This window comes from Aquarana catesbeiana, linkage group LG09, assembly GCF_042186555.1.
Source record: "Aquarana catesbeiana isolate 2022-GZ linkage group LG09, ASM4218655v1, whole genome shotgun sequence".
Taxonomy (NCBI): Eukaryota; Metazoa; Chordata; class Amphibia; order Anura; family Ranidae; genus Aquarana; species Aquarana catesbeiana.
Genome location: NC_133332.1, coordinates 120,284,311 through 120,311,118, shown reverse-complemented (window position 1 = coordinate 120,311,118; position 26,808 = coordinate 120,284,311). Strand labels below are relative to the sequence as shown.

At 43.7% G+C, this 26,808-nt stretch overlaps 1 protein-coding gene across 14 annotated transcripts in view; it reads left to right on the top strand.

The window, feature by feature from the left end:
- Positions 1 to 26,165, top strand: part of MAP7D3 (MAP7 domain containing 3) — a 221,947-nt gene extending 195,782 nt beyond the window's left edge. For all 14 annotated transcript variants that reach the window (XM_073599218.1, XM_073599216.1, XM_073599207.1 and 11 more), the window contains 4 exons: positions 13,149 to 13,206; positions 13,284 to 13,485; positions 19,951 to 20,234; positions 23,123 to 26,165. In XM_073599218.1, the coding sequence (XP_073455319.1) occupies positions 13,149 to 13,206; positions 13,284 to 13,485; positions 19,951 to 20,234; positions 23,123 to 23,130 (552 nt within the window). In that variant the 3' untranslated portion in view covers positions 23,131 to 26,165. The remainder of the gene's footprint in view (positions 1 to 13,148; positions 13,207 to 13,283; positions 13,486 to 19,950; positions 20,235 to 23,122) is intronic.
- Positions 26,166 to 26,808: the final 643 nt, after the last annotated feature.

Below are 26,808 nucleotides of genomic sequence, written 5' to 3'. Positions count from 1 at the left end.
CCAGCGACATGTCTCCCAGACTTATTTCTGGGTTTGCCAGCTCCGGCGCTGTGATTGGCCAGAGCTGCAATTACGTCACCTTGAACCTTCTATGAGGAGGTGAGTTGCCAGCTAGATAAAGGAAGACCTGTAGACATGGTGTATCTGGATTTTGCTAAAGCATTTGACACAGTTCCCCATGAACGTTTACTGTACAAAATAAGGTCCGTTGGCATGGACCATGGGATGAGTACTTGGATTGAAACCTGGCTACAAGGGCGAGTTCAGAGGGTGGTGATAAATGGGGAGTACTCGGAACGGTCAGAGGTGGGTAATGGGGTCCCCCAGGATTCTGTGCTGGGACCAATCCTATTTAATGTGTTCATAAACGACCTGGAGGATGGGGTAAACAGTTCAATCTCTGTATTTGCGGACGATACTAAGCTAAGCAGGGCAATAACTTCTCGGCAGTATGTGGAAACCTTGCAAAAAGATCTGAACAAATTAATGGGGTGGGCAACTACATGGCAAATGAGGTTCAGTGTGGAAAAATGTAAAATAATGCATTTGGGTGGCAAAAATATGAATGCAATCTATACACTGGTGGAATCTAGGATGGAAAAGGACCTGGGGGTCCTAGTATATGATAGGCTCAGCAATGGCATGCAATGCCAAGCTGCTGCTAGCAAAGCAAACAGAATATTGGCATGCATTAAAAAGGGGATCAACTCCAGAGATAAAACGATAATTCTCCCGCTCTGCAAGACTCTGGTCTGGCCGCACCTAGAGCATGCTATCCAGTTTTGGGCACCAGTCCCTTAGGATGGATGTACTGGAAATGGAGCGAGTACAAAGAAGGGCAATAAAGCTAATAAAGGGTGTGGAGGATATTGGTTATGAGGAAAGGTTGCGAGCACTGAACTTATTCTCTCTGGAGAAGAGACGCTTGAGAGGGGATATGATTTCAATTTACAAATACCGTACTGGTGACCCCACAATAGGTATGAAACTTTTTCGCAAAAGAGAGTTTAATAAGACTCGTGGCCACTCATTAAAATTAGAAGAAAAGAGGTTTAACCTTAAACTATGTAGAGGGTTCTTTACTGTAAGAGCGTCAAGGATGTGGAATTCCCTTCCACAGGTGGTGCTCTCAGCGGGGGGCATTGCTAGTTTCAATGAAACTATTAGATAAGCACCTGAATGACCGCAACATACAGGGATATACAATGTAATACTGACATATCACACACATATGTTGGACTTGATTGACTTGTGTCTTTTTTCAACCTCACCTACTATGTCACTGCTGCACATGCGCGCTGGAGCCGCCGGGCACGCCACAGCTGTTGAAGAAATGGCACGAGTTCCCCGTTTCTTCAGTGCAGTTGCGCCGATGACAGCGCCAGCATATATGGTAAATATCTCCTAAACCGTGCAGGTTTAGGAGTTATTTACAGTACCTACAGATAAGCCATACTATAGGCTTACCTGTAGGTACAAGTGGTGTAACTAGGTTTACAACCACTTTAAAAATTTAACATTTCAGGATTCCAATCCTCCCATATTTTAATGTGTGACTGTCTACCACCATGCTACTCCCTTACGTCTGATGTCCTCTTTTAATTAGATCTCATTAATGCCCAATTCCAGGAAAAAGTTTTGTTTTAGATTGGGATACAGCTGGGAAAAGTTAAAATGTCAGACTATGCATGTGTCTATAGATATTCCTGTCACTTTCTGTCCTAATGTGACAAATGGCTGCCATCTGAAAAATAATTTGCATCCAGCAATAAAAATGTGATAAGTGTCATAACCCTTGTCCACTCTGCTTAAAATGTGTCTTTGGTGAACTTTTTGTTCTTGCATAAAGGGTGACTCCACTCTTGTGGGGAGAAATAAATAGCAAATACATATATTTCCTGGACCTCCCCATGTCCGCCTACTATGGGTCAGCTCTGACCCCTCCAGGACCACCTCTTTCTTAGCCCATAAAGGGCGGCTGTCTGCCCACACCAGTATTCTTTTTTTGCTCTCGCTCCGGACGCCTTTTAAAGTTTATTTTTATTTTTTTTTTTTCTCCATCCACCATCCATCCTGTTCGGGTTCAGCCTCTCCCGGTTCAGAAGACCTCCCCCATATAGGCTGTAAATCTGAAGAGGGGGGTTCCCATGGTGCTGGGTTTGGATTGTATGGTACAGTATAAATGACTGTATTACTGGCAAAGGTCACTGGAAGTATAAATGACTGTATATACCTTCATTAGGCAGGTTCTGGCACTCTCTCCTTCCATGTTTTTTGTGTGTTCAGGCAGTGGTTTGGCTCGCTGGGACTTGTAGTTCACCGCCTCCACAAGTATTCCTTTCAGGAAGCTCAGAGTTGAGCAGGTGAGGTCAGAGGCAGCTTCTTCTTTGGGTTGCCTAGCAAACACCAGAATGCTCACTGCTGATTTGCAGCAGGCTCTGTCCTCTAGGCTAATCTCAGCCTCCAGCTGATCAGTCTACTGCACTGCTATGCTCTGGTAAGCCTCCTTCCAGGACTCTCATTACTTACTGCTGTGTTACTTATCTGTCAGAGTGTTTTTATTATCCTGTGCCTTATAGCTCTGGGGAATTTTGTCTGCCTGCCTAGCTGCCTTAGCACTGAAGATTCAGATGGAGAAGTTTATTTTAATTGTATTTATTTTTATTATTTGTTAAATAAAAAAAATAAACTTTTTTTTTTTATTTATTTTTTAAAAAAGAGAGCACATCCTCTGTGTTTTACAGAGAGAAGGGCCCAGTGCGGGATAAATGCCCGCAAAGAGGTTTCAAATCAGCATTCCAGCCTCAAAGGATTGAAAAAGGGACTAGACCTAACAAATCGCAGAGTCGCATGCAGCTGGATAGACTCCTGTTGTCACAGCATTCCAAATCTCCCTCGCCCTTACCTCACTTTAGTCGCTCAGACCCGAGCCAAGAGAGGTCAAGACATCAGCCTCTAGAAAGAGCAAATCCGGGTGCAGACACAGAAGAAGATCCTCTCCTTCGGATAGGTCTTCATCGCCAGCCCAGACAGAAGAACTGAGGTCCTCAGAGGAAAGCGGGTATGTGCATTTTGCTTCAAGGAGGCGGCTCAGGACAATGCTGCAAAAGAACGCCAGGTTAAATCCTACATTAAGCACGCAGTCAAGGAAGGGTTAAAGAGAGTTTCAAGGAATCCTGCTCATCCTGCTGTATCTTAAGCATCTGCAGATTCAGATCATGTGTTTTCAGTGCGTTTTAACTCTGAAGTCGATAGCGATTCAGATGCATCTGAGGCTGAGATGGTCTTGGAATTGCATACGTTTGATTTTTGCACTGGTTCCCCCCTTGGTGGAGGCTGTTAAGGATGCGATAAAGTGGCAGGAAGAATCGTCGCCTCCAAAGAAACAGCAAAGATACTACCCATATTTAAAGAAATCATTACCTTCCTTCCCATTCATTTCTGAAATTAAAGAAGTAATTGATGAGTGGGCAGGGCCTGAGAAAAAGCTCAATGTGCATAATAGAGTATCGAAGCTGTACCCCTTGGAACACTACGCCTAAGGTGGATAATTCATTACGTAGATTTGCCCGCCACATTACGCTCCTGCTGGAGGATTCGGTCTCTTTTAGGGATCCTATGCATCGCAGAATAAACGCAGACCTAAAAAAGTTGTATAGTTTGGCCGGAGCAGCCTGCAGACCGGCGGTAGCACTCACTTCTGTGGCGGCAGCACTTGGGCTGGATTTGCACCTGTGCGTTTTTGGTGCTTTTTGCCGATTTGCACTACCCTCAATTTGCCATGGTCTCCTATGGAGCACGTTCTGTGGTGCGGGTCTGCGGAATGCAAGGAGTGCTGGGAGTGCATGGGTGTGAATCCAGCTTTATAGTGTGGGTAGTGGAGCTGGTGGATGGATGTTCGGATGAAAGACTTGGAAGTGGCAGTTCTTCTCCTTTTGCAGTTTTCAAGACTGCTGTAGAGCTTGTGGCTGTAGTAGCTGTCGACCAGGTCAAGATGACAGTAAAGATAATGGCTCATTTCATCACAGCCCGCAGAGCCTTATGGTTGAAGCATTGGTCGGCCGATAAGGCTTCTAAGCACAGTCTGCGTTCGGTACTCTTCAGGAAGACTTAGAATGAGCAATTCAGCGGGTTTCCTGGTTGGCAGATCTGGCCTAATCCCGCAGAAGAGAAAAAGACAACAGCTGCCCTTTCTGTTTAACAAGAGATCCAAAGAAGGATTCAGAGAGGCCATTGCTTACAGACAGTTTTTCAGACAGTGGAAGGGAGCCGGTTCAACCTTCCAGAAACCTTCCAAGCCCAGGGCCAACAAAGCTACTAGGGCTTCAAATAAGTCCTTCTGAAGATGTCCCTGCTTTACCCTCTCAAGTAGGAGCAAGACTAGCCCAATTCGGGGGGGGTTTGGGCGGACAAATTTCAGGATGCCTGGATTGTAGCCATCATTCGATCACGTTGGCTCGAATTCAGAACAAGGCCCCCTCAGACCTTGTTCATAGAAACTGGACTTCCTACGGATTTGGAAAGGAGGCAATGTTTTTTTTTTTTTTTTTTTGAAAATTCTTTTTATTGATTTTTAATGTAACACATAACACACATACAACTGATGGGCAACATACCACATCAGTAACGGTCATGCAAGACCACAAATACACCTAACATATACTACTAACTTCCCTCCCCTCCCCCAACCCGACCGGTACCATATATCGCCCAGGCAAAGATGAATGTCTTAAGGCAGTGGTTCTCAACTCCAGTCCTCAGGACCCACCAACAGGCCAGGTTTGCAAGATAGCTGAAATACATCACAGGTGATATCACTTGCTGCTCAGTGATTGCAGTATTCTAGTCTGCAACTCCCCAAGGTAATACTTAAAATCTGGCCTGTTGGTGGGTCCCGAGGACTGGAGTTGAGAACCACTGTCTTAAGTTAAGACAGAATTTTTACTCTGCTTAATTAACAGTCAATAGGGGTATTCACCCTGTAATTGTGTTTACAGATTGGGACTTTTTCATTGAATGGTCTGTTTGTTCACCAAGGCTTTATGCCGTAATTGGTTACCCATATGCATTCTTTATAACCTTCCTAACCCACTGTATCCGAAGAGTCTAGCCAAGCCTGCCAAACCCTTTTAAATTTCTTCTCACAACCTCTGGCTTTATAAGTAGCTTTATATAAGTGTATGACCGAGTTGACCAGTCCCTTCCAGTATGTTAATGTAGGTGCATCAGGCTTCTTCCAATTCAATAGTATAGCTTTTCTACCGTAAAACAGGCTAATGTTCAATAAAGTACGAAGTGCCCTGGAAGGGACCACCTCCTCCACCAAACCAATCAGGCAGACCCGGGGAGCCAGTGGGACCGGCACACCCAGTACCTCTGTGAGGCACTTTGTAATGTCGGACCAGAAGATCTGAATCTTCGGACAGCTCCAGAAAATATGTTCCGCAGCAGCGGGGGAATGGGGACACCTCCAGCATTGGCTGCTCACTGTGGAATAAATGCGTGACAACCTGGCTGGTGTAAAATACACTCGATGGAGGAACTTGAAATGGATCAGACGGTCCCTTGCAGAAACTAAGTATTTAAATGGGTGATCCCACATGGCATCCCAGTCTTCCCCGTCTATACCAGCAATTTCTTGTTCCCATTTTTCCCTACATTTTGATATTCCTATGGGTGTTTTTTTAAAGAGGGATTTATATACTGAGGATAGGGGTTTGTCTAATTTCTCTGCCGACAAGAGGGATTCCAGTGCTGATGGCGCATATTCAATTCTTTGACCAGTAAACTGAGCCTGAAAAGCATGGCGTAGCTGGAGAAAACGAAAAAAAAAGGAATTGGGTAGGTCATGTCTAATTTTTAACTGGTCAAAAGTACAGAGCTCACCCTCCCTGGTGATATCACTTAACGCTTTAATGCCTCTAGATGCCCACAGCGCAGGATCTGGGAAAGAGAAGAAATGTGGGAGACGGGGATTCATCCACAGTGGAGTGGAGGGTGATATTCCCGTGTAGCTAGGGGACATCATGACGGTGGTGACTCCCCATGCCTTAATGGTGGCCTTCATTGAGTCTGTTAAAGGGAGACAAGATCTCTGACCTCTGTATAGTGCTAACCTCAAACTCTCATATGACCCCAGATGAGCTGCCTCTACAACCGTAGCAGAATCACCGTCATCTGCCCTCAGCCACTTCCTAGCAAACACCATCTGTCCTGCCAGATAATATTTCTGCCAGTCAGGTAGTGCCAGACCTCCCTGACCCCACGGCTCCTGCAGAATTTTGATACTTATGCGAGGAGATTGTGGTGACCAAATAAAAGATCCTATAATGCCGTTTAGAGACTTAAAGAAGGAAGCTGGGATCCACACCGGACAATGCCGTAAAAAATACAATATCACAGGAAGAAATTTCATTTTAATAAGGCTGACCCTTCCCAACAACGAGAGGGGTAAGTTTTTCCATGCTAATATCTTTTGCTTGAGCTTGGTCACTGCTGGAAGGAGATTCAGAGATATATAGTCATCAGGGTTGGCTGTTATTTTGACCCCAAGGTAAGTAATTGTATTAACCCACTGCAACGGCATTGTATTGTCTGAGAGTTTTGACCCTAAGTCCCGAGAAAATAGTAAATTTGTCTAGAATTTGAAGAGCTGCTCTTAATGAAGGCCCAGGATCCCTAAGAAACAATAGCAGGTCATCAGCATATAGAGCAATACTTTCTTTGATATTACCCACTGTGATTGCTCCCACCTCCTGAGATTGTCTTATTGCCCTGGCCATAGGTTCCATCATTAGGGCAAACAGGAAGGGGGATAGAGGGCACCCCTGCCTGGTACCCCTCCCTATGGGAAAAAATTCCGAAACCCTGGAACCAAGCCTCACCGCCGTTTTCGGAGCACTGTATAGCATCGAGACCCAACGACGAAACCCGGGACCGAAACCCATGGCCTCTAGTACTTTATTCATGAAGGGCCAATCCACTGAGTCAAAGGCCTTCTCAATGTCTATTGAGACAACCACTGCAGCCGAAAACTCAGGATTCAATATTTGTAAGTGAGTGAATAATCTCCTCAGGTTCGTATCAGTGGACATACCAGGCATGAACCCTGTCTGGTCAATATCCACCAGGGTTGAAATAACCCCGGCCAATCGCGATGCCAAGACCTTTGTCAATATCTTGAAATCCATGTTGAGCAGCGCAATTGGGCGATACGAGGAGCACTCCGTTGGATCTTTGCCCGGTTTCAAGAGGAGCACCATATATGCTTCCATCATTGAGGCCGGCAATTCCCCCTGCTCCCAACAATGTGCGTATAATAAATTTAATCTACATGCCAGTTGGGACATATATACTTTGTAGAAATCTGCAGGTAAACCGTCCGGACCCGGAGCCTTCTGTGGGGGAAAGGCAAGTATGGCTGCCTCAATTTCTATAGTTGAAATTTTGTCATCTAGAGTGGCCACATCATTGTCCGCCAGTTTTGGCATAGCGAGACTCTGAAGCAACCCCTCCAGCTCAGCCATATTATAGGATGGGATAGGTGAATATAGGGACTTGTAAAAATTTACAAATACTTCAAGGATACCCATAGGGTCCGAGATCATCTGCCCCACCCCATTCCTTATTATTGGTATACTAACTGGTATTCTTTGGTCAGCTGCTAAATTAGCTAGGAGTTTCCCGTTTTTATCACCTTCAGCGAAGATGGATTCTGCTTTGTGTTTGGCTTCAGTGTGAGCCAGGTTCGAAAAGTGTAACGCCACCTTCCTCCTGCTCTCCAACAGAGACACATAACCTGCCTCAGAGGGAGAATCAGCCTGGCTCTGAGCATGTTCCCTTTCCTCATCCAACAATATACGGCATTTCTCATTATGATCCCTCCTGACTGCCTTAATTGCCGAGATGCACTCACCCCTCGCTACTGCTTTGAATGCATCCCAAACCACAGAGGAGTCAGTGGAGTTGGCATTAGTTACCCAGTATGAATCTATAGCTGATTGAACTTGAGTAGCGACCTGGTCTTCTTGTTCCACCAGCCAGGTACTTTGACTCATGGATACTCTTTAACATGGATGCATTCCCAAAAGCAAAATCTATTCTGGCAGAGGATTTGTGGGTGGAAGATAAATGTGAGTAAGACACCTCTTCCGGGTGTTTCCACCTCCAAATCTCAGCTAGGCCCGCCACAGATGCCCAAGAGCATAGTTCTACTGAAGCAGGTCTAGCCACGCTGGATGAGTCCAGAGCAGAGTCCAGAATAGTATTAAAGTCTCCCATAAATAGAACTGGAAAATGCAAGTAGGGTGCCAGGGTTACTAATAGATCAAACAATAGTTTCCCTTGAAATGGGGGGGGCAAGTAGATATTCACTAGCAGTATTTTTTGAAACAGAACATCGAAAGGAGGCAATGTTTGCAAGGATATATAGGGGAGCTGTTGGCGGCAAGGGCCATCCTTCCGGTTCCAAGGCACGAATTGAGTCAGAGAGTATGTTCTCCCCTGTTTTTGGTCCCAGAGGCTTCAAGGGGTTTCGGACCAGTTTTTGACCTCAAAGTCCTGAATTCTTACATGAAGGTTCCACCATTCAAAATGGAGTCATTGGAAACGATCATTTCGGTTGTGGAGTCAGGAGAATGGATGGTTTCCATTGATCTGGCGGATGCTTATCTTCATGTTTCCATTGATGCATCTCACCATTGCTCAGGTTTTCCGTAGAAGGCTCTCATTTTCAATTTGAATGTCTCCCATTCGATCTCTGCACGACTCCGAGAATGTTTTCAAAGCTACTGTCTGCTGTCGTCGCAACTCTCAGGGTCAAGGGAGTGCAAATATTCCATTATCTAGACGACATGCTACTTTTGGGTCCGTCAAATGAGCTTCTTCTAGTTCATGTGAATTTCACCTGCAAAACACTAGCTCATTTCAGTTGGTTGATCAACTTTTGGAAAAGCCAGATGCATCCAACCCAAATGTTGGAGTATTTAGGAGTACAATTCGACACGGATCAGGGTCGTGTTTCTCTTCCTCAGAGGAAGGTCCAGGAGATCCAGTCTCAGACCAAAGCAGTGATGGCCAGGCCTTCTATGTTGGTGAAGGAATGCATGCAGTATCTGGGGGTTCTATCCGCCACAGCTCCAGTAGTCCCGTGGGTCAGGTGGCGCAGAAGGAGGATTCAATGCAACTTTCTTCCTCAGTGGGATTGTCACTCCTTGTTCCAGAAAATCTATCTGCCTATTCCGATAATCTGGTCCCTGGTTTGTTGGTCAGTAGCTCGCAATTTTTCCCGCGGAGTTCCGTTGAAGGCCTCAGAACCAATAGTGGTGACGACCAATGGCAGGCTGCGAGGCACACTGCCTGGGACAGCAGGTTCAAGGCCAGTGGAACCTTTGTGGGGCAAAGAGTTCAAATTTCCTGGGATTGGATGCTGTCAGACGCGCTCTCTTACTTCCAACCTATGTTGCGAGGTCGAGTTGTCAAGATTCTTTTGGACAACAAAACTACGGTACCTTATGTGTCTCATCAAGAGGGCACAAGAAGTTGCCCTCTCCTTCAGGTGGCATGTCCATCTTCCTATGCGCAGAGAAGAATCTCGGCTCTCTTACAGCATTTTATCTCCCAGGGCCGGTGAATGTTTTAGCAGATCGCTTGAGTCGAGGCTTTGGGGATCACATAGAATGGGGCCTCAACTCCAAGTACATACGCAAGATCTTCATGGTCTGGGGGACGCCTTCGATAGATCTTATGGCATTGGAGGAGAATTGTCAACTGCCCTGCTTCTTCTCCTGGACCTGGCATCCACAGGCGTGGGGTCAGGGTGCTCTGTCCAGGTCTTGGAACTTCCCCTTGGTGTACGTGTTCCCGCCGCTTCCATTGGCTCTCACAGTCTCGTAAGAGGTCCACGAATGTAACCTATCGCCGGATCTGGAATACTACAGAAAGGGGTTGGGACCTTGTATCTCCTTCAGTATCTAACATTTTGGACTTTCTGCAGAGTGGTCTCTGAGGGTTAGCTTATAATTCCCTGAAGGGTCAAATCCCCGCCTTGTCGGCTGTGTCGTGTACAAAATATGTTCTACATCCGTTGGTGATCTGATTTTTAGGGGCAGCCATAGAAATCAGACCTCCATTGAAATCGTTTTTTTCCAAAAGAGGACTTAACACTAGTCTTGGGAACATTGCTGGTTCCTACGTTTGAGCAAGCTTTCTCTTCATTATTTCCTTTAACAGTTTTTTGTTTGTTTTTTACTAGTGGTTGCCTCGGCCAGAAGAGTCTGCGAGTTGTGCGCCTTCTCATCTAAAGTACCATATTGTTTGGTGCTCCCAGTCAAGATAGTCCTTAGGCCGAGTCCTTAGGCCACATAATTTCGTATGAACTGGGAGGTCATTCTCCGGGCCTTTCTGGCGGATGAGTGGAGTAGGTTAGACCTGGTCTCTGCGGTTTCAACCTACCTGAAATGCACTAAAAGCTTTTGAAATCAAGATCAGCTGTAGGTTTTCCCAATGGGGCCTAAAAAGGGTATGCCAGCAACATACAGAGTTGTCTTCCTGGTTTGTCAAGACCATACATATTGCATACAAAACGCTGGGCCTTCCTCCTCCTTCAGAGATCAAAGCACATTCAGTGAGGGGGATGGCAGCATACGCGAAGGTTGCCCCTGAGGTAGTTTGCAAAGCAGCAAGCTGGAGCGCGCCCAACACCTTTTTATTAGGCATTACAGGCTTAATTTGGCTTGTCCACCTGAGGAAACATTGGGCTCTACAGTTATTACGGCGGCTGTTGCCCATTAAAAATTTGAGTAGCATTGCATTGAGGGTTTGGCTTATTTTTTGTCTTCCCTCCCTTCTTAATATTGCTTGGTACATCCCATAGTAGGCTGACATGGGGAGGTCCAGGAATAAGGAAAATTGTTATCCATACTTACCATAATTTTCCTTTCCTGGATCCTCCCCATGTCAGCCGGAGCATTCCCACCCAGTTTATCCGTCGCGAGGCGGGTATTTTTTGAACACTGGTGTGGGCAGACAGCCGCCCTTTATGGGCTAAGAAAGAGGTGGTCCTGGCAAAGGGGGCAGAGCTGACCCATAGTAGGCTGACATGGGGAGGATCCAGGAAAGGAAAATTACGGTAAGTATGGATAACAATTTTCCTTAATAGTGTATAGCAGGGCTCAAAATTTCAAGTCCTGAGCCACTAGCCAGGCCTTAAGAGTTACTTGCCACCAGTTGGCCCACCCAACCCCTCCCCTGGCCCGCCCCTAAACACACCCTCAAATTATCTCATGAAATTACACTGTTACATTTTCTATGCATAATTAAATTCCAAAAATAAACATTAACAACTTTAACAATATTAACATAAAGCAGCCTCGCTGTGCCCATTGAGGGCAGCCTCGCTGTGCCCATTGAGGGCAGCCTCGCTGTGCCCATTGAGGGCAGCCTCGCTGTGCCCATTGAAGGCAGCCTCACTATGCTGGGTCTGTGTTCGGCGGTGCTGTAACAAGGTCCCGCCTCCCTAGGGGGGCGGAATCTTGTTACAACACCGCTGAACACAGACCCAGCTCTGTGACACACAACGGGAGATGCCCGTTGTGTGTGTGATACACAGGAGGAGGTGGAGAGAGAGAGGGAGGGGAGCGCTGCAGCCTCAGCTCAGTTCAAAGTGGCCCCAGGGCAGTCTGGCCCTGCCGCTCTGTGTCCTCCAGCTGACAGTTTTCCTGCAGATTGCTTCTGATAGAAGCGATGACTGCTTTTTTACAGGACATCAGAGCGACCCCAGGAGGGATGGGGCAGGGAACCCCCCCCGCCACTATGATGTCCTGGAAAAAAGCCTGCACCGCTTCTGCCAGAAGCAATCAGCAGGGAAACTGTCAGCCTGGTCCGCCCCTGCTCTTCACTCGCCCTGCACTAAATTCCACTCGCAAAATGCGAGCAGGCGAGTGGAATTTTTGAGGGCTGGTGTATACATTTGTGACACAAGTCATATTGTAGTTAAAAATTATCTTTAGTCTGCAGCGTTGTAATTTTCTTTAAAATGCAATGCAATTTGGCTACCTGGAGGCATTCTGTACACAAATGGTCGAGAAATCGAGAAATTTAATTTCCTGTGCGATTGGCTTACTGATTTTCACTGTAGTCTGAAATCAGATACAAGACTTTTTTGTTTCAGGGGATGCCAAAAATCTGACATTTTTGGTGAGATACTCCCAAAAGGATAGCATGTCTAAAGGGATGCAGGCCCTGCCACTTTCCTCATTAGAGTCCTGCAGGTGCAGCAGCTGATTGATAATTATAAAATCATTCCCATACAGATTCACTTTGCACCTGGACATAAACCGCTATTTTTTCAGAATTCAGATTGGAATCTGTAACAAAGTTTGTTAAAATCCTTGCAATGTATATTGATCACCTAGAGGGGAGTGTGTGTTTACTTTTGTTGAGAAAAAAAAAAAAAAAGTCACTCTTTAAGATGTTTCCCCTCACTTCTTGTCACTAGGAGAGTAAGGCCTCTTTCACACGAGGGATCCGTATGTCCGTTTTTCATCCTTCCATTTTCGGATGAAAAACGGACATACATTCATCCCTATGGAGCGTCGGATGTCAGCGGTGACATGTCCGCTGACATCCGACCCCGCTCCGATCCGAAAAGTGTAACGGAGGAAAAACCTACTTTTCCATCCGTTTTCAGATTGGATCGGGTGACGACGGACACTACGGTCCGTCATCATCCGATCCCCCCATAGGGGAGAGCGGTGCTCTGACAGGTCCGTCGCTGCACAGCGTGCAGCGATGGACCTGTCATCTTCCTGCTCAGCGGGGATCAGCGGAGCGATCCCCGCTGAGCAAGCGGGTGTTCACGGGGCGGATCATTACTGATCCGCCCCGTGAGAAAGAGCCCTAAGCAAAAAGTTACTTTGTATAATAGGAGCATAGATTGTTTGATTACTTGCCATATTCTGTCCAAGATTAAAAAAAAAAAAAAAAAACTCTTTGGCTAGAGCTGGGTTTTAACACTTGTTCTATAGATAAAGGCAAGCTGAAGTCCATTTTCCTAAGTACTCTAGAGCAATTCTAGTTCTCTTACAAATTGTTGGGGACAAGAGAAGTAATTTATGTTCTTAACATTATTTTTCATTTGTGTTCTGAAGAATGAAGACAGGTCAGAGGAGGATGAAGAAAATTTCAATCTGGATAAAAACACACCTGGTAAATATTGTTTAGCCCATATAATGACACTGTTATATATGTGACAGTGTGAGCATTATCCTTTTTCTGTATTTCAGATAGCGCTAATGACTCTGATTCGTGCGATGAAGCAGATGGTCTCCAGGAAGTGCAAGTTACACCAACTTCATCCTCCCCAGATTTTTTGTCTCAGGATGCAGCAGCAGAGGGAATGAATGAATTATTTGTGAATGGGGATAAATCAGACATTGATCAGAAGTTTAATGGGCACTTTTCAGATACAACGCCCACAATATTCAGGTAAGTGTACTTTTATTGCTCCTTAAGGTGAAACTGTCATAGCGTGAAGCATGTCTAACAACTACTAATGTGGATAGAAACAATTGAACACCGAAAGTCACCTTTCACCATGGATAAAAGGAAAGTCTGTGCCCTTACCAGATGACTAAACTCCACGTTATAGGAGCCTAGTAAAGCGTAAATTGGTGTAATACATACGATCCGTCCTTTGGATAAAAATAGGATGATGGAAGTATCAACACAGGTGGCTGCTCTTTGTTTCTCGCTCCCAAGTATGATAAAAGAAAGTAGAGAAAGAACGCCAACGTAGCATAAAACCGTGATGGTTTATTGAGGTAGCACAAATCCAAACAGACAGGGATAAAAAACTTCCAAAGTAAAAACAATCTGCAGATCACATAGGAACTAACGTGGTGAGACTAAGCATAGACTCCATATAGAAAAAGAAAAAGGGATTTCCAAGTAATTCTTCAATGAAAAACAACCGGCATTAGTCAAAATTGATTAAATATTTATTAGAAAATTCCACAGACACTAGAAACAATAAAAGTTATATCTAAATAACCTCTACCACAGACACTCATATACCACACATATATTATTATTATGGACCACTAATTCCACATTTTCAGGAGCTACGTCTGTGGAAAAATAGATCATAGAACCAAGATAACTGGAACCTAAAGTTCTTTATGGAACTCCACACAAAAGAATAGCTTCACAGGTAGCTATATTGAGGAACTAGATAGCAGTCCGCATGAAAAATATTCCCCGGAAATGGAGGGGGAAACTCGTGTCACGAGTGAAACGCGTCAGCATGAAGCCATCACGCTCTGTGCTTGGAGGGAACAGACTGCCAGTAACAGACACACTCCACTAAATTCCCCCAGAAGTACCCTTGGTATGCGGAAGTAATCCCTGGACGTCCGCAGTTACGGCGCAGGATGCCAGCTACACACGTGGAGCAGCGGCCGGAACATCTCTCTCCACTCTGTGGGAACTAATGCCCCATACAGTAACTGGATGATCGGCCGGCCGGATTGCGGAACAACGCCTAACGAATTGCCAGAAGAGTGGTGAGCTGTATCGACATTTATACGCCCGGCTGGGTATTGAAGTTTATATATTCATATACACTCACACTGCCTATATGCATCTGGTAACCGTTTTTCTAGCCCCAGTAGAATATCAATTGTTGGCTTAGTGTTGTCCATTGCTAATAATCGGTTGCTTTACCTGCTTCTCAACTGTTGTGTAAATCCCTGTTTATATTCCAGAGTGATCTGGGCTTCCCCCCTCCCCCCTCCATTTCCGGGGAATATTTTTCGGTGCGGACTGCAATCTAGTTCCTCATTGAAGCTACCTGTGAAGCTATTATTCTCTTGTGTGGAGTACCATAAAGAAATTTAGGTTCCATCTATCTTGGTTCTATGATCTATTTTTCCACAGATGTAGCTCCTGAGCATGTGGAATTAGTGGCTCATAATAATAATCTATATATAGTATAAGTGTCTGTCGTGGCTACCGGTGTCCTCTGACAACGTTGTCAAATTTTAAAATTAAATGTGGTGGAGGTTATTTAAATATAACTTTTATTGTTTCTAGTGTCTTTGTGGAATTTTCTAATAAATATTTAATCAATTTTGACTAATGCCGGCTGTTTCTCATTGAAGAATTACTTGGAAATCCCTTTTTCTTTTTCTATATGCTGTTGTTTAATTCAGAGGAACACACCTCTTAGTGTTATCTAATTGAGGTGACTGCTATCATCGTTGAGTTGTTTATGGGTTAATCTTTTTGGTTCCCCTCTCAGCTACTACTTACAGGTGGAGCCTTAGTGACTATTTTATCAAGTTACTTATAAGCATAGACTCCACCCTACTAGTTCCGTCATAACGGACGACATCGGGGGGTGTGAAGTCCATGCCAGAAGCCACGCAATTTAACAGGTCCATGGCAGAAAGAGCACAGCTGATCAGATGCTCTAATCACAACATATGGCCACTATTGGTCAGAAAGATCTCGATTTGTTGTATATGTATTCCGATCGGCAATGAGGCTTGGGTGTCTCCAAGTCAAACGGAGGCTTGGTATGCATCTACTGTGGGACTAATGCCCTCTAAGCAATGTGGGTTCAGCCGCTCTATTGCTTTTATGAGTAGCTGTTTTCCCCTGTCATTCTCTTCCTGACCAATAGTGGTCATATGTTGTGATTAGAGCATCACAGTGCGCTCGGCTGTGCGCTTTCTGATGTGGACCTGTTAAATAGCATGGCTTCTGGCATGGTTTTATGCTATGTTAGCGTTCATTATCTCCTTTCTTTTATCATACCTGGGAGCAAGAAACAAGGAGCAGCCACCTGTGTTGATACTTCCATAATCCTGTTTTTATCCAAAGGACGGATGGTACGCAATACACCAATCCATGCTTTACTAGGCTCCTTTAATGTAAAATATTGTTGTGCCTGTAAGAACTTGCTAGTCCTTTGAACAGTTTTCTGTGTTCTGTAGCAGTGGTTCTCAACCTCAGTCCTCAAGTACCCCCAACGGGCCATGTTTTGTGAACTTCCCTTAGATAAAAAAGCTCTTATCAATACCATGTCATTGATATTGATTTAAAGCAGCTGTGCAAAGTAAAGGAAAACATGCACCGTTGGGGGTACTTTTGAGGACTGAGGTTGAGAACCACTGTTCTATAGAACCTCTTGGAAATTCTTGCCCAAGTTGTACACAGAGCATCAACTTTTGTCAAGTCCCCACTAAACTACATGTCATTTAGCTGACAAAAACCTCAGTACTCAGTGTGTACCTGTAGTATTGTTAGAAACTTTTTAGGCCAGGTTCATTTTATGTCCTATTAATGGTCTTTTTCAGCATATACAGTTTTTGGGTTTTGATGTACTGCCTAAAAAAGATTTGAATGTATTCTGCTTGTGCAACCTAAGCCTTAAAGTGGTTTTAAGGGCTGAATTTTTTTGCCTTCATGCATTCTATGCATGAAGATAAACTTTCAGTGTGCTTCTCCCCCCTCAGCCCCCCTAATACTGTACTTAAGCCTGATCTCGACCCAGCGATGTGCACGTGATTCAAGGCTCTCCCACTGCTGTCATACACAGCCAGTAAGGCAGGAGCGGGGGGGCGGGGCTGAGCCATGCTCTGTGTCTTAAGGATGCAGAGAGCTGGCTTGGAAATGAGCATGTATGAGTGTCCCCACAGCAAAGTGGATTGCTATGGGGGCACTCAGTAAGGGGGAGGGGCCCAGAGCAGCGGCAGGGGACCTGAGAAGAGGAGGATTGGGGTTGTTCTGTGCCAAACCACTGCACAGAGCTGGTAAGTATGATATGTTTTTTTTTTAATATTCTTTGCAATCACTTTAAATGACAACTGAGCAGGCAGGCTTATTTAAAAGAGAAGTGTGGGATTTAAAAAAAAAAAATTCATACCCGACTGTGGCTGCAGCTTCAATCCGATGCTGCAGCTTTCCTCCGCCAGCTGTAAGATTGAGAACCAAGCGATCACAACACTGCTGATCTCTCAGTTCTCGGTTTTCAGTGAGCAAAGAGCGGGACCGTCTCTGTTCTGCTCCTCTAGAGCTCACTGGAGTGGCGGCGGTGGGAGTGGCCAGCTCAGGTCAGCGGTGCACTGAAAGGCTTAGCCAGCTGCCAGTCAGGCATCTGGGTGAATCCCGACATTGTTGGAATCCCTGCAGAAGCTAGACCAGCTTTCTGACATCAGCCAGCAGCGGACTAAGGACTGTCGCAAGGGTGCAGAAATTAGTGCTTTGGCCATACTTCTCCTTTAACTTACAGTATGTAACTTCTCCTCCACAACTTAGCTATACTTTTGTCTGATCCTGAAAGGTAAGCTTGCATGTCGGGGTACCAAGTCTTAAAGTTACTGCCTTGTCAACTGCCAAACGTCACACAAAATCTCCCAACTTAAGAGCATATGAGAGAGAACAATGAGAAGCCAAATAAGTTAATGTGCTGACAATAAGCATGCTGATGGAAAGAGAAATCAGAGTGAGAGAAAAAGCGCCTCAATTTGGTACTTCTAATATTACTATTCGGGAAGAGGATGGGGCTGGTCCAGGATAACCTGAGCTAATAGAAACTGTGTTGAAATGGTGCAGGCCATCAGACCAAGGGCAGTTGGTGGCAGAAAAATGTGCTGAAAGGGATATCTCTGAATTAAGGCCTAATATCACAGAAATAGCTTTAATAGTTTAAACTTTTAGCTTAACCACCTCCAGGTCAATTCTGACATTCCTCTCCTACAATAACATATTTTTTTGCTAGAAAGCTACTTATAAGCCGAGGCCTGAGGCCCTAGAGAATAATATTGTAGGTGTTGCGTATTTTTATGTAACACGATGCAATTTTTCAAATGCAAATTTTTTGGAAATGGATTTTAATGCACAAAAACACAGTATAATAACTGTTTAGTACAATATAAAAGATGATATGCCCAGTAAATAGATGCCAAACAGGTCACGCTTTAAAATTGCATATACCTGTGAAACGGCACAAAACTGTAGTTCCTAAAAATCTTCATAGGTGATGCTTTAAAAGCCTTTACAGGTTACCAGTTTAGAGTTCCACAAGAGATCTGGCACTAAAATGATCGCCCTCCCTCTGACGTTCACTTCGATACCTCACGTGTGGTGTGATCATTGTTTACATATGCGTGTGGTACCTATGTGCATATTCACATTTGCACGGGGGAATGGGGGAGCTTTGCATTTTTTTTTTTTTTTTAATTCTTTTCTTTCTTTATTTTTATTTTAATTTTTTTACATTTTATCTTTAAATTATTATTATTTTTTTAATCACTTTTATTGCTATCATGAGGAATGAACAACATCCCTTGTGATAGGATGGGCCATGACAGGACCTCGTTATGGAGAGACCTGGGGTCCATTAAACCCCATATCTCCCCTCTGCCCTCCAGAGAATCTGATCAAACCAAGATCAGATGCCGGTAATGGCTTGTTTAAATCAGACAAAATCCTCGTTTCTTCCGGTTTCTGGTGTCACGCAGTGGGAGTAACGTCGGTTCTTCTCACTGTGTCCCAGGAACTGGCTGCCCCTGGTCGTATCCTTGCCGCACTCACTGATCGGTTGGGAGAGGATGGTAAAGGCGGGAGGGGGACCCCCTTCCGCTGCCTGTAAAAGTAATCCTGCAGCTCTATAGCGACTAGGATTACTTTTACATGGAAGGGAATCGCTGGCCCCCTAAACAATGATATCTCAGTCATCGCTCCAGTTTGTTTTTCATGGTCCCACTGTATGTGGAAACATAGCCATCCTTTCTTGCAATTAGGGAGCCCTTTGTGGGAAGATGTCATATTCATTACTGCTTTCCAGCACAAAATGCCCCACTCTGAGCACTGGCTTCTCTCTATGCTAACTCAGTTGGTCTTAATTTCCGCCAGTTTGTATATCTGCAAACTGGAGTTAATTCTTTTTACAAGCTGTCACAGCCATATCAACAGATTCTAAAAGTGGTGGTAGTAATAAATACCTCATTCTGGCACATGTGCCGGTACCGGATTTGTAGCAAATATTTCATGAGATGGGTGCCATGGTAAAAGGGGTCATGCCCCTAGAAAAGTGTAAATTTTATGAACTGCCTCCCCTTGTCCGACCCAAAGGCTCAATTATGGTTTAGTGTATCAGGCAGAACGGGGGCTACAATGTGTAAAAAAAAAAAAAAAAAAAAAAATTATATATATATATATATATATATATATATATATATATATATATATATATATATATATATATATATATATATATATATATATATATATATATATATATATAATCAGTATAGATACACACACATACATAGCAAAACTTTTTAAATTTAAAGTGATTGTAAACATTCCTGTTTTTTTTAAATCACAAACCTGTCATACTTGCCTTAACTGTGCAGTTCCTTTTGCACAGTGTGGCCCCGATTATCCTCTTCTGGGGTCCCTCGGCGGCTCTCGCTGCTCCTCTTCCCATCAGATAAGCCCCTAGGAGAAGCGCTCTCCCGGAGGGTTACCATGCAGGCGCGCTCCCGAGTCCAGCATATTTGCGTCCATAGACACGAATGCCGGACTTGGCCCCAACCCCCGCCGCATTGGATTTGATTGACAGCAGCGGGAGCCAATGGCTGCGCTGCTATAAATCTATCCGATCAAGAGTCGGTACCCCGTGCAGAGAGGGAGAGCGCGTCTCCACCAAGGGAATTACGGGGCTCAGGTAAGTAAAACAGGGGGGCTAGGGGGGCCGGTCACTGCCAGAAGTTTTTTCATCTTAATGCATAGGATGCATTAAGGTGAAAAAAATACGAGGGTTTACCACCCCTTTAAGCCTCAGTTATCAAAGTTTGTGCATTTTTTTTTATTTATTTTTTTATAAATTCCTGACCAATTTTTCCACATTTCTAACATATACATTCCATCTTTTGTATTTAGTCAGGTGGCAAATGACACTGTTAATCTGAGCCTAGATCAGCCGTTTCCCAGTGAGGATGACCAAAGAGATGAGCCCCTAACCAATATAAATGGGAAGCCCTGCGCATGGACATTTGAAGAAATAATTAACCTGAAAATTCATTCCAAGACTAGTAGCTTGTCTGAGCCCGACACTACAGATAGCTGCAATGAGGACCTCATAGAATCTGCTACAATTCCTCCAAAGTTGGCTTTTGAAGAGGGACATGTGAATTCCTTGTCCATGGCTATTGAGACTGCGGCAGGTATGCATACTATGAAAGTGTTTATTTCCAGTCATCAAGTACTACCTTCCCATCATTGTAAACTAAGGTAGTGATGGTATGCACTCAAAGAATGATTTACGTCAGGGGTCAGCAATGTATGCGGATTCAATGTATGCGAATGCATGGAGGACCGCATTCACCTGCTAATAAATGGAAGATAATAAAAATCCTAACACAGTAATATTAACGTACAGGTTTACTTCACTTTAAGGTGCTTAATGAATACAAAGCCAGTTCACCCTGAGGGAGTATGTAGCTGGGGATTTGGATTTTACTGCCCCCCTCCCCCATCCTGGCACCCAAGGGTGGCTGATGCCAGCCCTGCTAGCCAGCATGGTCTGGAGATTGGGTTCCTGCCCCTATGGAAGATGTGGTCCCTGTTCCCAGGTGAGAAGGGATCCTAGTGTCGTCGTCCCCATTGTAATGTCTGTCCCCTGCACTCCCCCCCCACTGTAGGGTCCTCTGTCCCCTGCACCCAACCCCCCCCCCCCCCCCCCCCGCTGCAGGGTCCTCTGTCCCCTGCACACCCCCCCCCCCCCCGCTCTATATTGTCCCCTGCACACACACACCCCCCCCCCCGCTCTGTAGGGTCCTCTGTCCCCTGCACCCCCCCCCCCCGCTTTAGGTTCCTCTGTCACCTGCAACACCCCTCCCCCGACACTGTAGTGTCCTAACTCTCCTACCTTACACAGGTGTGCAGCAAGTACAGCAGAAATATCACAGGGCTGGATGGGGGAGTGAACTGCTGAAGTTAACTTTTCACATTAACAGTTTCTGCCCCCATCCAGCCCTGTGATAACGGCTGAAAGCCAATGTCCAATGAAGAGGACAGCGGCGAAAATGTCTGCAGGCCGGGTACCCATGAATTAATCATGGGCACTGACGGGCCGGACATTCAGCGTTGGCGGGTTGCCGACCCCTGATTTACGTCATGTCCATACTAGGCCTTCCTGAAAGAGGTATACTGTAGATTGTTTCAAATCTTTCAACATTTTTACTGGACAAAAAATTAAAAATGTGTAGTGCCACTATAAATAATATATAGTGCAGTTTAAAACAAAGCAAACCAATGTGCAAAAGTTCATCAACAATTAAAGCAGAACAAATATGTAAATAAACAAAAATGAAAGGGAAAATTCCCAATGAAAGGATAAAATCCAGTGCAAAAATCATGAAGAGAAGGTCTGAAACCTTCACACATGTAATTCTTCTCAGAGTGTGTTCAGAGGCCAGTCACCATTTCCCTGTGGAGTTGACACTCACCAGAACAGATGGCTGCATTACAACAGCATGTGCGCCTGTGACTTATGTCAAAAATCCACAGCATGTATGCAAACTCTCCCAGTGTCCCCATCAAATGGCACCTCCTTGATGGGGTGTAGCTGAGATAAATCTCACCAGGAGCCAAAGGATAATCTTCAATAGCGTAGTATTTATTGAAAGCCTGTTATATAGTATACACACTCACATAAAAACAGCAAGAGCACATACAGAAACAGCTGCTGCCAACCCAGGATCGTGCAGCAGCGTGATGTCGGCACCAGAAACGCCTCCCAATGCATTTCAATCCCTTGATAATTTCCTATTGGATGAACTGTGCTGGGGTGGAGTTTCTGGTGCTGTCGTTCCCGGTCCACATTTTTGTTGACACATTTGTTTTGCTTTAATTGTTCTTGAACTTTTTCACATTGGTTTGCTTTGTTTTAAGCTGCACTTTATATATTTATAGAGGCGCTACACATTTATTTTTTACATCTATGTGCGTTGTGTATATTGTCTATACAGTGGAACCTCGGATTGCGAGTAACGCTGTTAACGAGCGTTTCGCAATATGAGCACTGTATTTTTAAAAATCGGAACTCGATTTGCGAGTTTTGTCTCGCAAAACAAGCACGTTTCAGGCCAAAGCGGTGTGCAGTACCGCTTTTGGCTTGAGGTGGGGGCGCCGGAGCCAAGCAGAGCCAAACGTCATGTTCGGAAATGCACGGAAAGGCCCGAGTACAGCACGGCTGACCTCGGCAAATCTCGGGTAGGAAGACTTTCCGAGGTTTGCCGAGGTCAGCCGAAGTCAGCCGAAGTGTGCTCGGGCCGTTTCTGAGGCTCTCCAGTGCCCCCCCCCCCCCCCACCTCTGGCAGCATGCGGTATTGCATCCTATTGAAGTCAATACGAAGTCAATGGGAAAACTCGCTTTGATATGCGAATACTTTGGATTACGAGCATACTCCTGGAACAGATTATGCTCGGAATCCGAGGTTCCGCTGTATGTGAAAGCTGCTGCATACCTTTTTCGATTGTTCCACAGTGCAGATGTTTTTGTTGTTTTTACCGGACAGCTTGGTTGATGTGTCAATGTGGAATTAAATATATATGAAGATATATGAAACATTAAGTGCATAAGTAACAACTAATGTTATATGCATTAGCTACATACAGTTTATTACAAAACATACTTTTTCTGAGTATGCTTACACCATGGGGTGATTCTATTAAAAAAAAAAAAAATGGTCAGAAGAGAGGCTCAAGCTTTTACTGCTGAACTGCTTTTGAAAATACTAGTTCCTTGGATGTTCACAACTGATCTTTGGGGTTGTATGGTTTGGTTACTAATCTGAAATCGGCATGTAGAAAGTGCAGGTTTGCTCCTTTTATGCATCAGTCTTGATCTGCATACTGTTCTGTACCAGTGACTCAGCCCGCTGAGTAGAACAGAAAAAAAGTTACACCCCCCCCCCCCCCGTACCAGGTATAATGGTCAAGTTCACAAAATGCTTTCAGGCCGCTGACTGTGTGACAAGCATGCCTACCCACAATGTGAGTGTTTCTATGATTTCAGCAAGACTGACAATACCTTCTTTTCTTTTCCCAGAAATGTGACACTTTGTCAGCCGTGAACTTCTGATTGCACTTCGCTCTCCAGTATTTAATAAAGTGCTGAAGCCTTGTCATTAAAAGCTGCTACATCAAAATGTTGCTTGACTGCAGAATGTTGTGGCAGTGGAAGGAACTGAAGTTACACCATTTATGAAGTTTCTTCATGGAGAATATTTTAGTTTTGTCATTCATCTTTCTGTTTTGTTGAACAATTACACAGGGTTTCAGAAGTTTACTATTCATCTTGTTACATCTAACGATAGAGCATTCTAGTTATCCCTTCAATTGTTTACTCATTTGGGAAATTCTAACAAGCCGGTTACTGTCCATAGTTGGGCTCTTTAAGCACTTGCACACTTGACAACATTACTGGTGATTGACCAGAAAGATAACATGAGTTTTATAAGAACTCTTGCAATAGGAAATACATCATCACCCTTTAACTTTTAATCGCAATGGTGTCACATATAACAAAGACTTGTATGTTTACTAATCAAATAATGTTGCTTAAACTGGGTCCATTACCCCGTGTGTACGTAATAGTTATGACTGCTTGCTCTTGTCAGGATTTTTTTAAAACATTTCAATTTTTTTTCCATATGTGTGTATTTAAGTTGAATATGTAAGTATTATTTTATTGTGTATATAAACAGCAGTATTAGACAACTACTTGACCTTTTCTGAGGTTTTTGTTGGAGCTCAGATTAGTTTTTCCAGTAATTTAGTTATGCTCTGTACACCCCATCCTGTAGCCGGGGCTCTGTGTGCAGCAAGCCAGCACCATTCTGACAACCTGCTGAACTAAACCTCATATTGTAACTTATGCTCATTTCAGTCAGGATTTCTCATGTTTTCTGCCTCTTGGCGTCAAAAACAAGCTTCTGTATGTATTAGCCTAGTTTACAATCGCCTTCTCTTTTCTGCTGCAGAAACACAAAAGGGAATATTTGGGTATTGCTGCAAAGGAAGTTGTCATTTTAGGCTGAAAGGCTTTTTTCAGTCTGGACGCGTCAAGCAAATTTATTTATTCGTCTCATCCTTAACAGCGGCACTTATGGATGAATGCAGTTAAAGCCAGTTCATGGTTCAGATGAGAATGCTTAGAAGTCATTTGTTGGTTTATAGGGAAATCCTCTATATATAGGCAAAAGTTTTGCATATCCTGTGCCTTTAGAAAGATTCAGTCTAATGTTCTAGTCAGATAGAAAAGTTGGGTTCCTCAACTCCTATGTTTAGAAGTTCATAGTAACCTGGATACTTTGAGATCACATGCATATTGTGGCAGGATAAATTTTATTTCAGTCCTCAGGGACTCCTTATAGTGCAATTGTTTGCAGACACCCAATGTTTATTATAGTAGCTCACTGGTGTATGTACATAACCCTTAATAATCATAGACTTATATTTTAATGAGCATTTATTTATTGGAATATAAGGCACTTACATGCAAGACTCCAAGCACACAGAGATGAGGAATTTGGATTTAAGGGTGATGAGATCCACCCTCTCTCTGACTTTTCCATCACTGCTGCTTCCCTGATTGTGCTTGAATAAGTAGGTGGAAGGAGTGACTGGTCATGGGCACTTACCATCCATCGGATGACATTATTTTAGTAATTGTTCTTTATTGTTGGTTCCCCCTATTCACTAAAAATGTGATTTACTGCAATTACTATTTATCGGTTGTTGAAAGCTTTCCATGTCTCTCATGTTTCAGCAGTGAAAGGGAGTAAGAAGGTGACATTACCCCTGCTTTAGGGGCCTGTGTTCATGGGCCTTTGTGCATTCCCTTACAAGTCTATACAAGTGCAAGCCAAAAGGAGGGGCAACTGCTGGTCAAAAGCACCTGTCAATGATCTTAGATGTGTCTGTCATATTGATGCAATTGACACAGGCCCTTAGGCAGCTGTGAAAACCATGACCAGCTCTATTACACATTTGGGAGGTAATCCTGTCCCTCAGGTTCTAGCCATATCACTGTGTAGGGTCACTTATTCTTATAATGGTACCTTGTCACCAAATACTTTTGTCCAAAATTCAGAGGTGTTTTTCTTTACCAAATACTATAATACTATAAAAAATACTCTATTTCCCCTGCTGCAACAGAGAAATCCTCCTTTTGATATTTCGAAATGTTACACTGGCCATTCATTCTACAATTCTCTTTAAAACTACCTACAATTATGTAGTGCAAGGGGCTTGCCTGACTGAATACAACTGAATGTATTGTTTAGGTTTGCCTAAAAAAAAAAAACAACTGTAAAGGAGATTGTACAATCGGATTGTTTACGGCATTGGTCACCAACCCTGTCCCCAGGGCCCACTAACAGGCCAGGTTTTATGTATTACCTTGGGGAGATGCAGACTAGAATACTGCAATCACTGAACAGCAAATGATATAACCTGTGATGTATTTCAGTTATCTTGTAAACCTGGCCTGTTAGTGGGCCCTGAGGACAGGGTTGATGACCACTGGTTTACGTTTTTGGCCAGCTTTAGATTAGACATTGATCTGCGATTGGTTTCTGCACACCTTTTGCTTTTTGCACATTATTAGAGTCCTTATGTTCCAGCTATGTGTAGAAACCCACTACAGATCAAACGCATTTATAAAACGAGTACATATTGGATCTTTTTTTTATATATATATTTACAGCAATGTTTTGTGCAATTCCTTGCTCTGACATATCAATTTGTAATATAAATGGTTTCTAGTAGATTAAATGTTTGGCAAAGAAAGAATTGTATAAACTTGAAGTTCCTCTTTATAGATTAAACCCGTCATCAGACTTGGCTTTGTAGATTTGTTCAGACAGAGCAGTGCCTTAGGTAATCCAGATTAACATGTATTTTTGTATGAACACTGTAACTCTAGCAGAGACAATCTAACCCATAAAATGCTTCTATTTTGTGTGCAACTGTTACCTATTCATTTCCTAGCTACAGCTACTATGTAAATTATATGTTACCTGGAAAATAGACTTTACAAATGAAAACTAAATTGATGTCATAATAAACATATTGTTTAACTATTGTAAGACCGCTTCCTTTACATTCAACCCATGCAGATGTTTGTGTTTAAAAGTTGACTTTTTTTACATTTTGAATATTAAAGTAATACTTTATTATATAATTGTTACCATTGCTGTCCCTTCGTTTGAAAATGATAGTGGCTTGGCTGTCATTGTGATCTTCTCACCTGTCTTGATGTGTATACACGTACCTAGTGAGTCAGATGACAGTTAAATAACTAAACTTTTCAGGATATGATCACCAATGGCAGCTTATTATCTCAGAATACAGTTAGGAACTTGTCAAAATAGAATTTGGTTTTGAAGATACTGTACACATCCAGGCTTGCCATCTTTATCTTTGCTCTTCTTTACCAGGAAAGGGTGTCCTGCATTTCTGATCTCTGAGATGTCCTTGAATCGGTTGTGAGATATCAAATATTTGGCTATGTATGGTTGATTGCCTGCAGTAGTTTTCGTGAACCTAATATTTTTATATTATAAGGCTGTGCACATGCTGTGGGTTTCTTTGCAATTTATTTGTAGCACATATGCTGTACGTTTACTATGTTAGGCCCACAGTTACCAAAGATGCATGTTTTAGTCCTATTACATAGGATTTCAGACTGCATGAACGCATATTTAGACTAGTAAAGACTTATTGGGGATT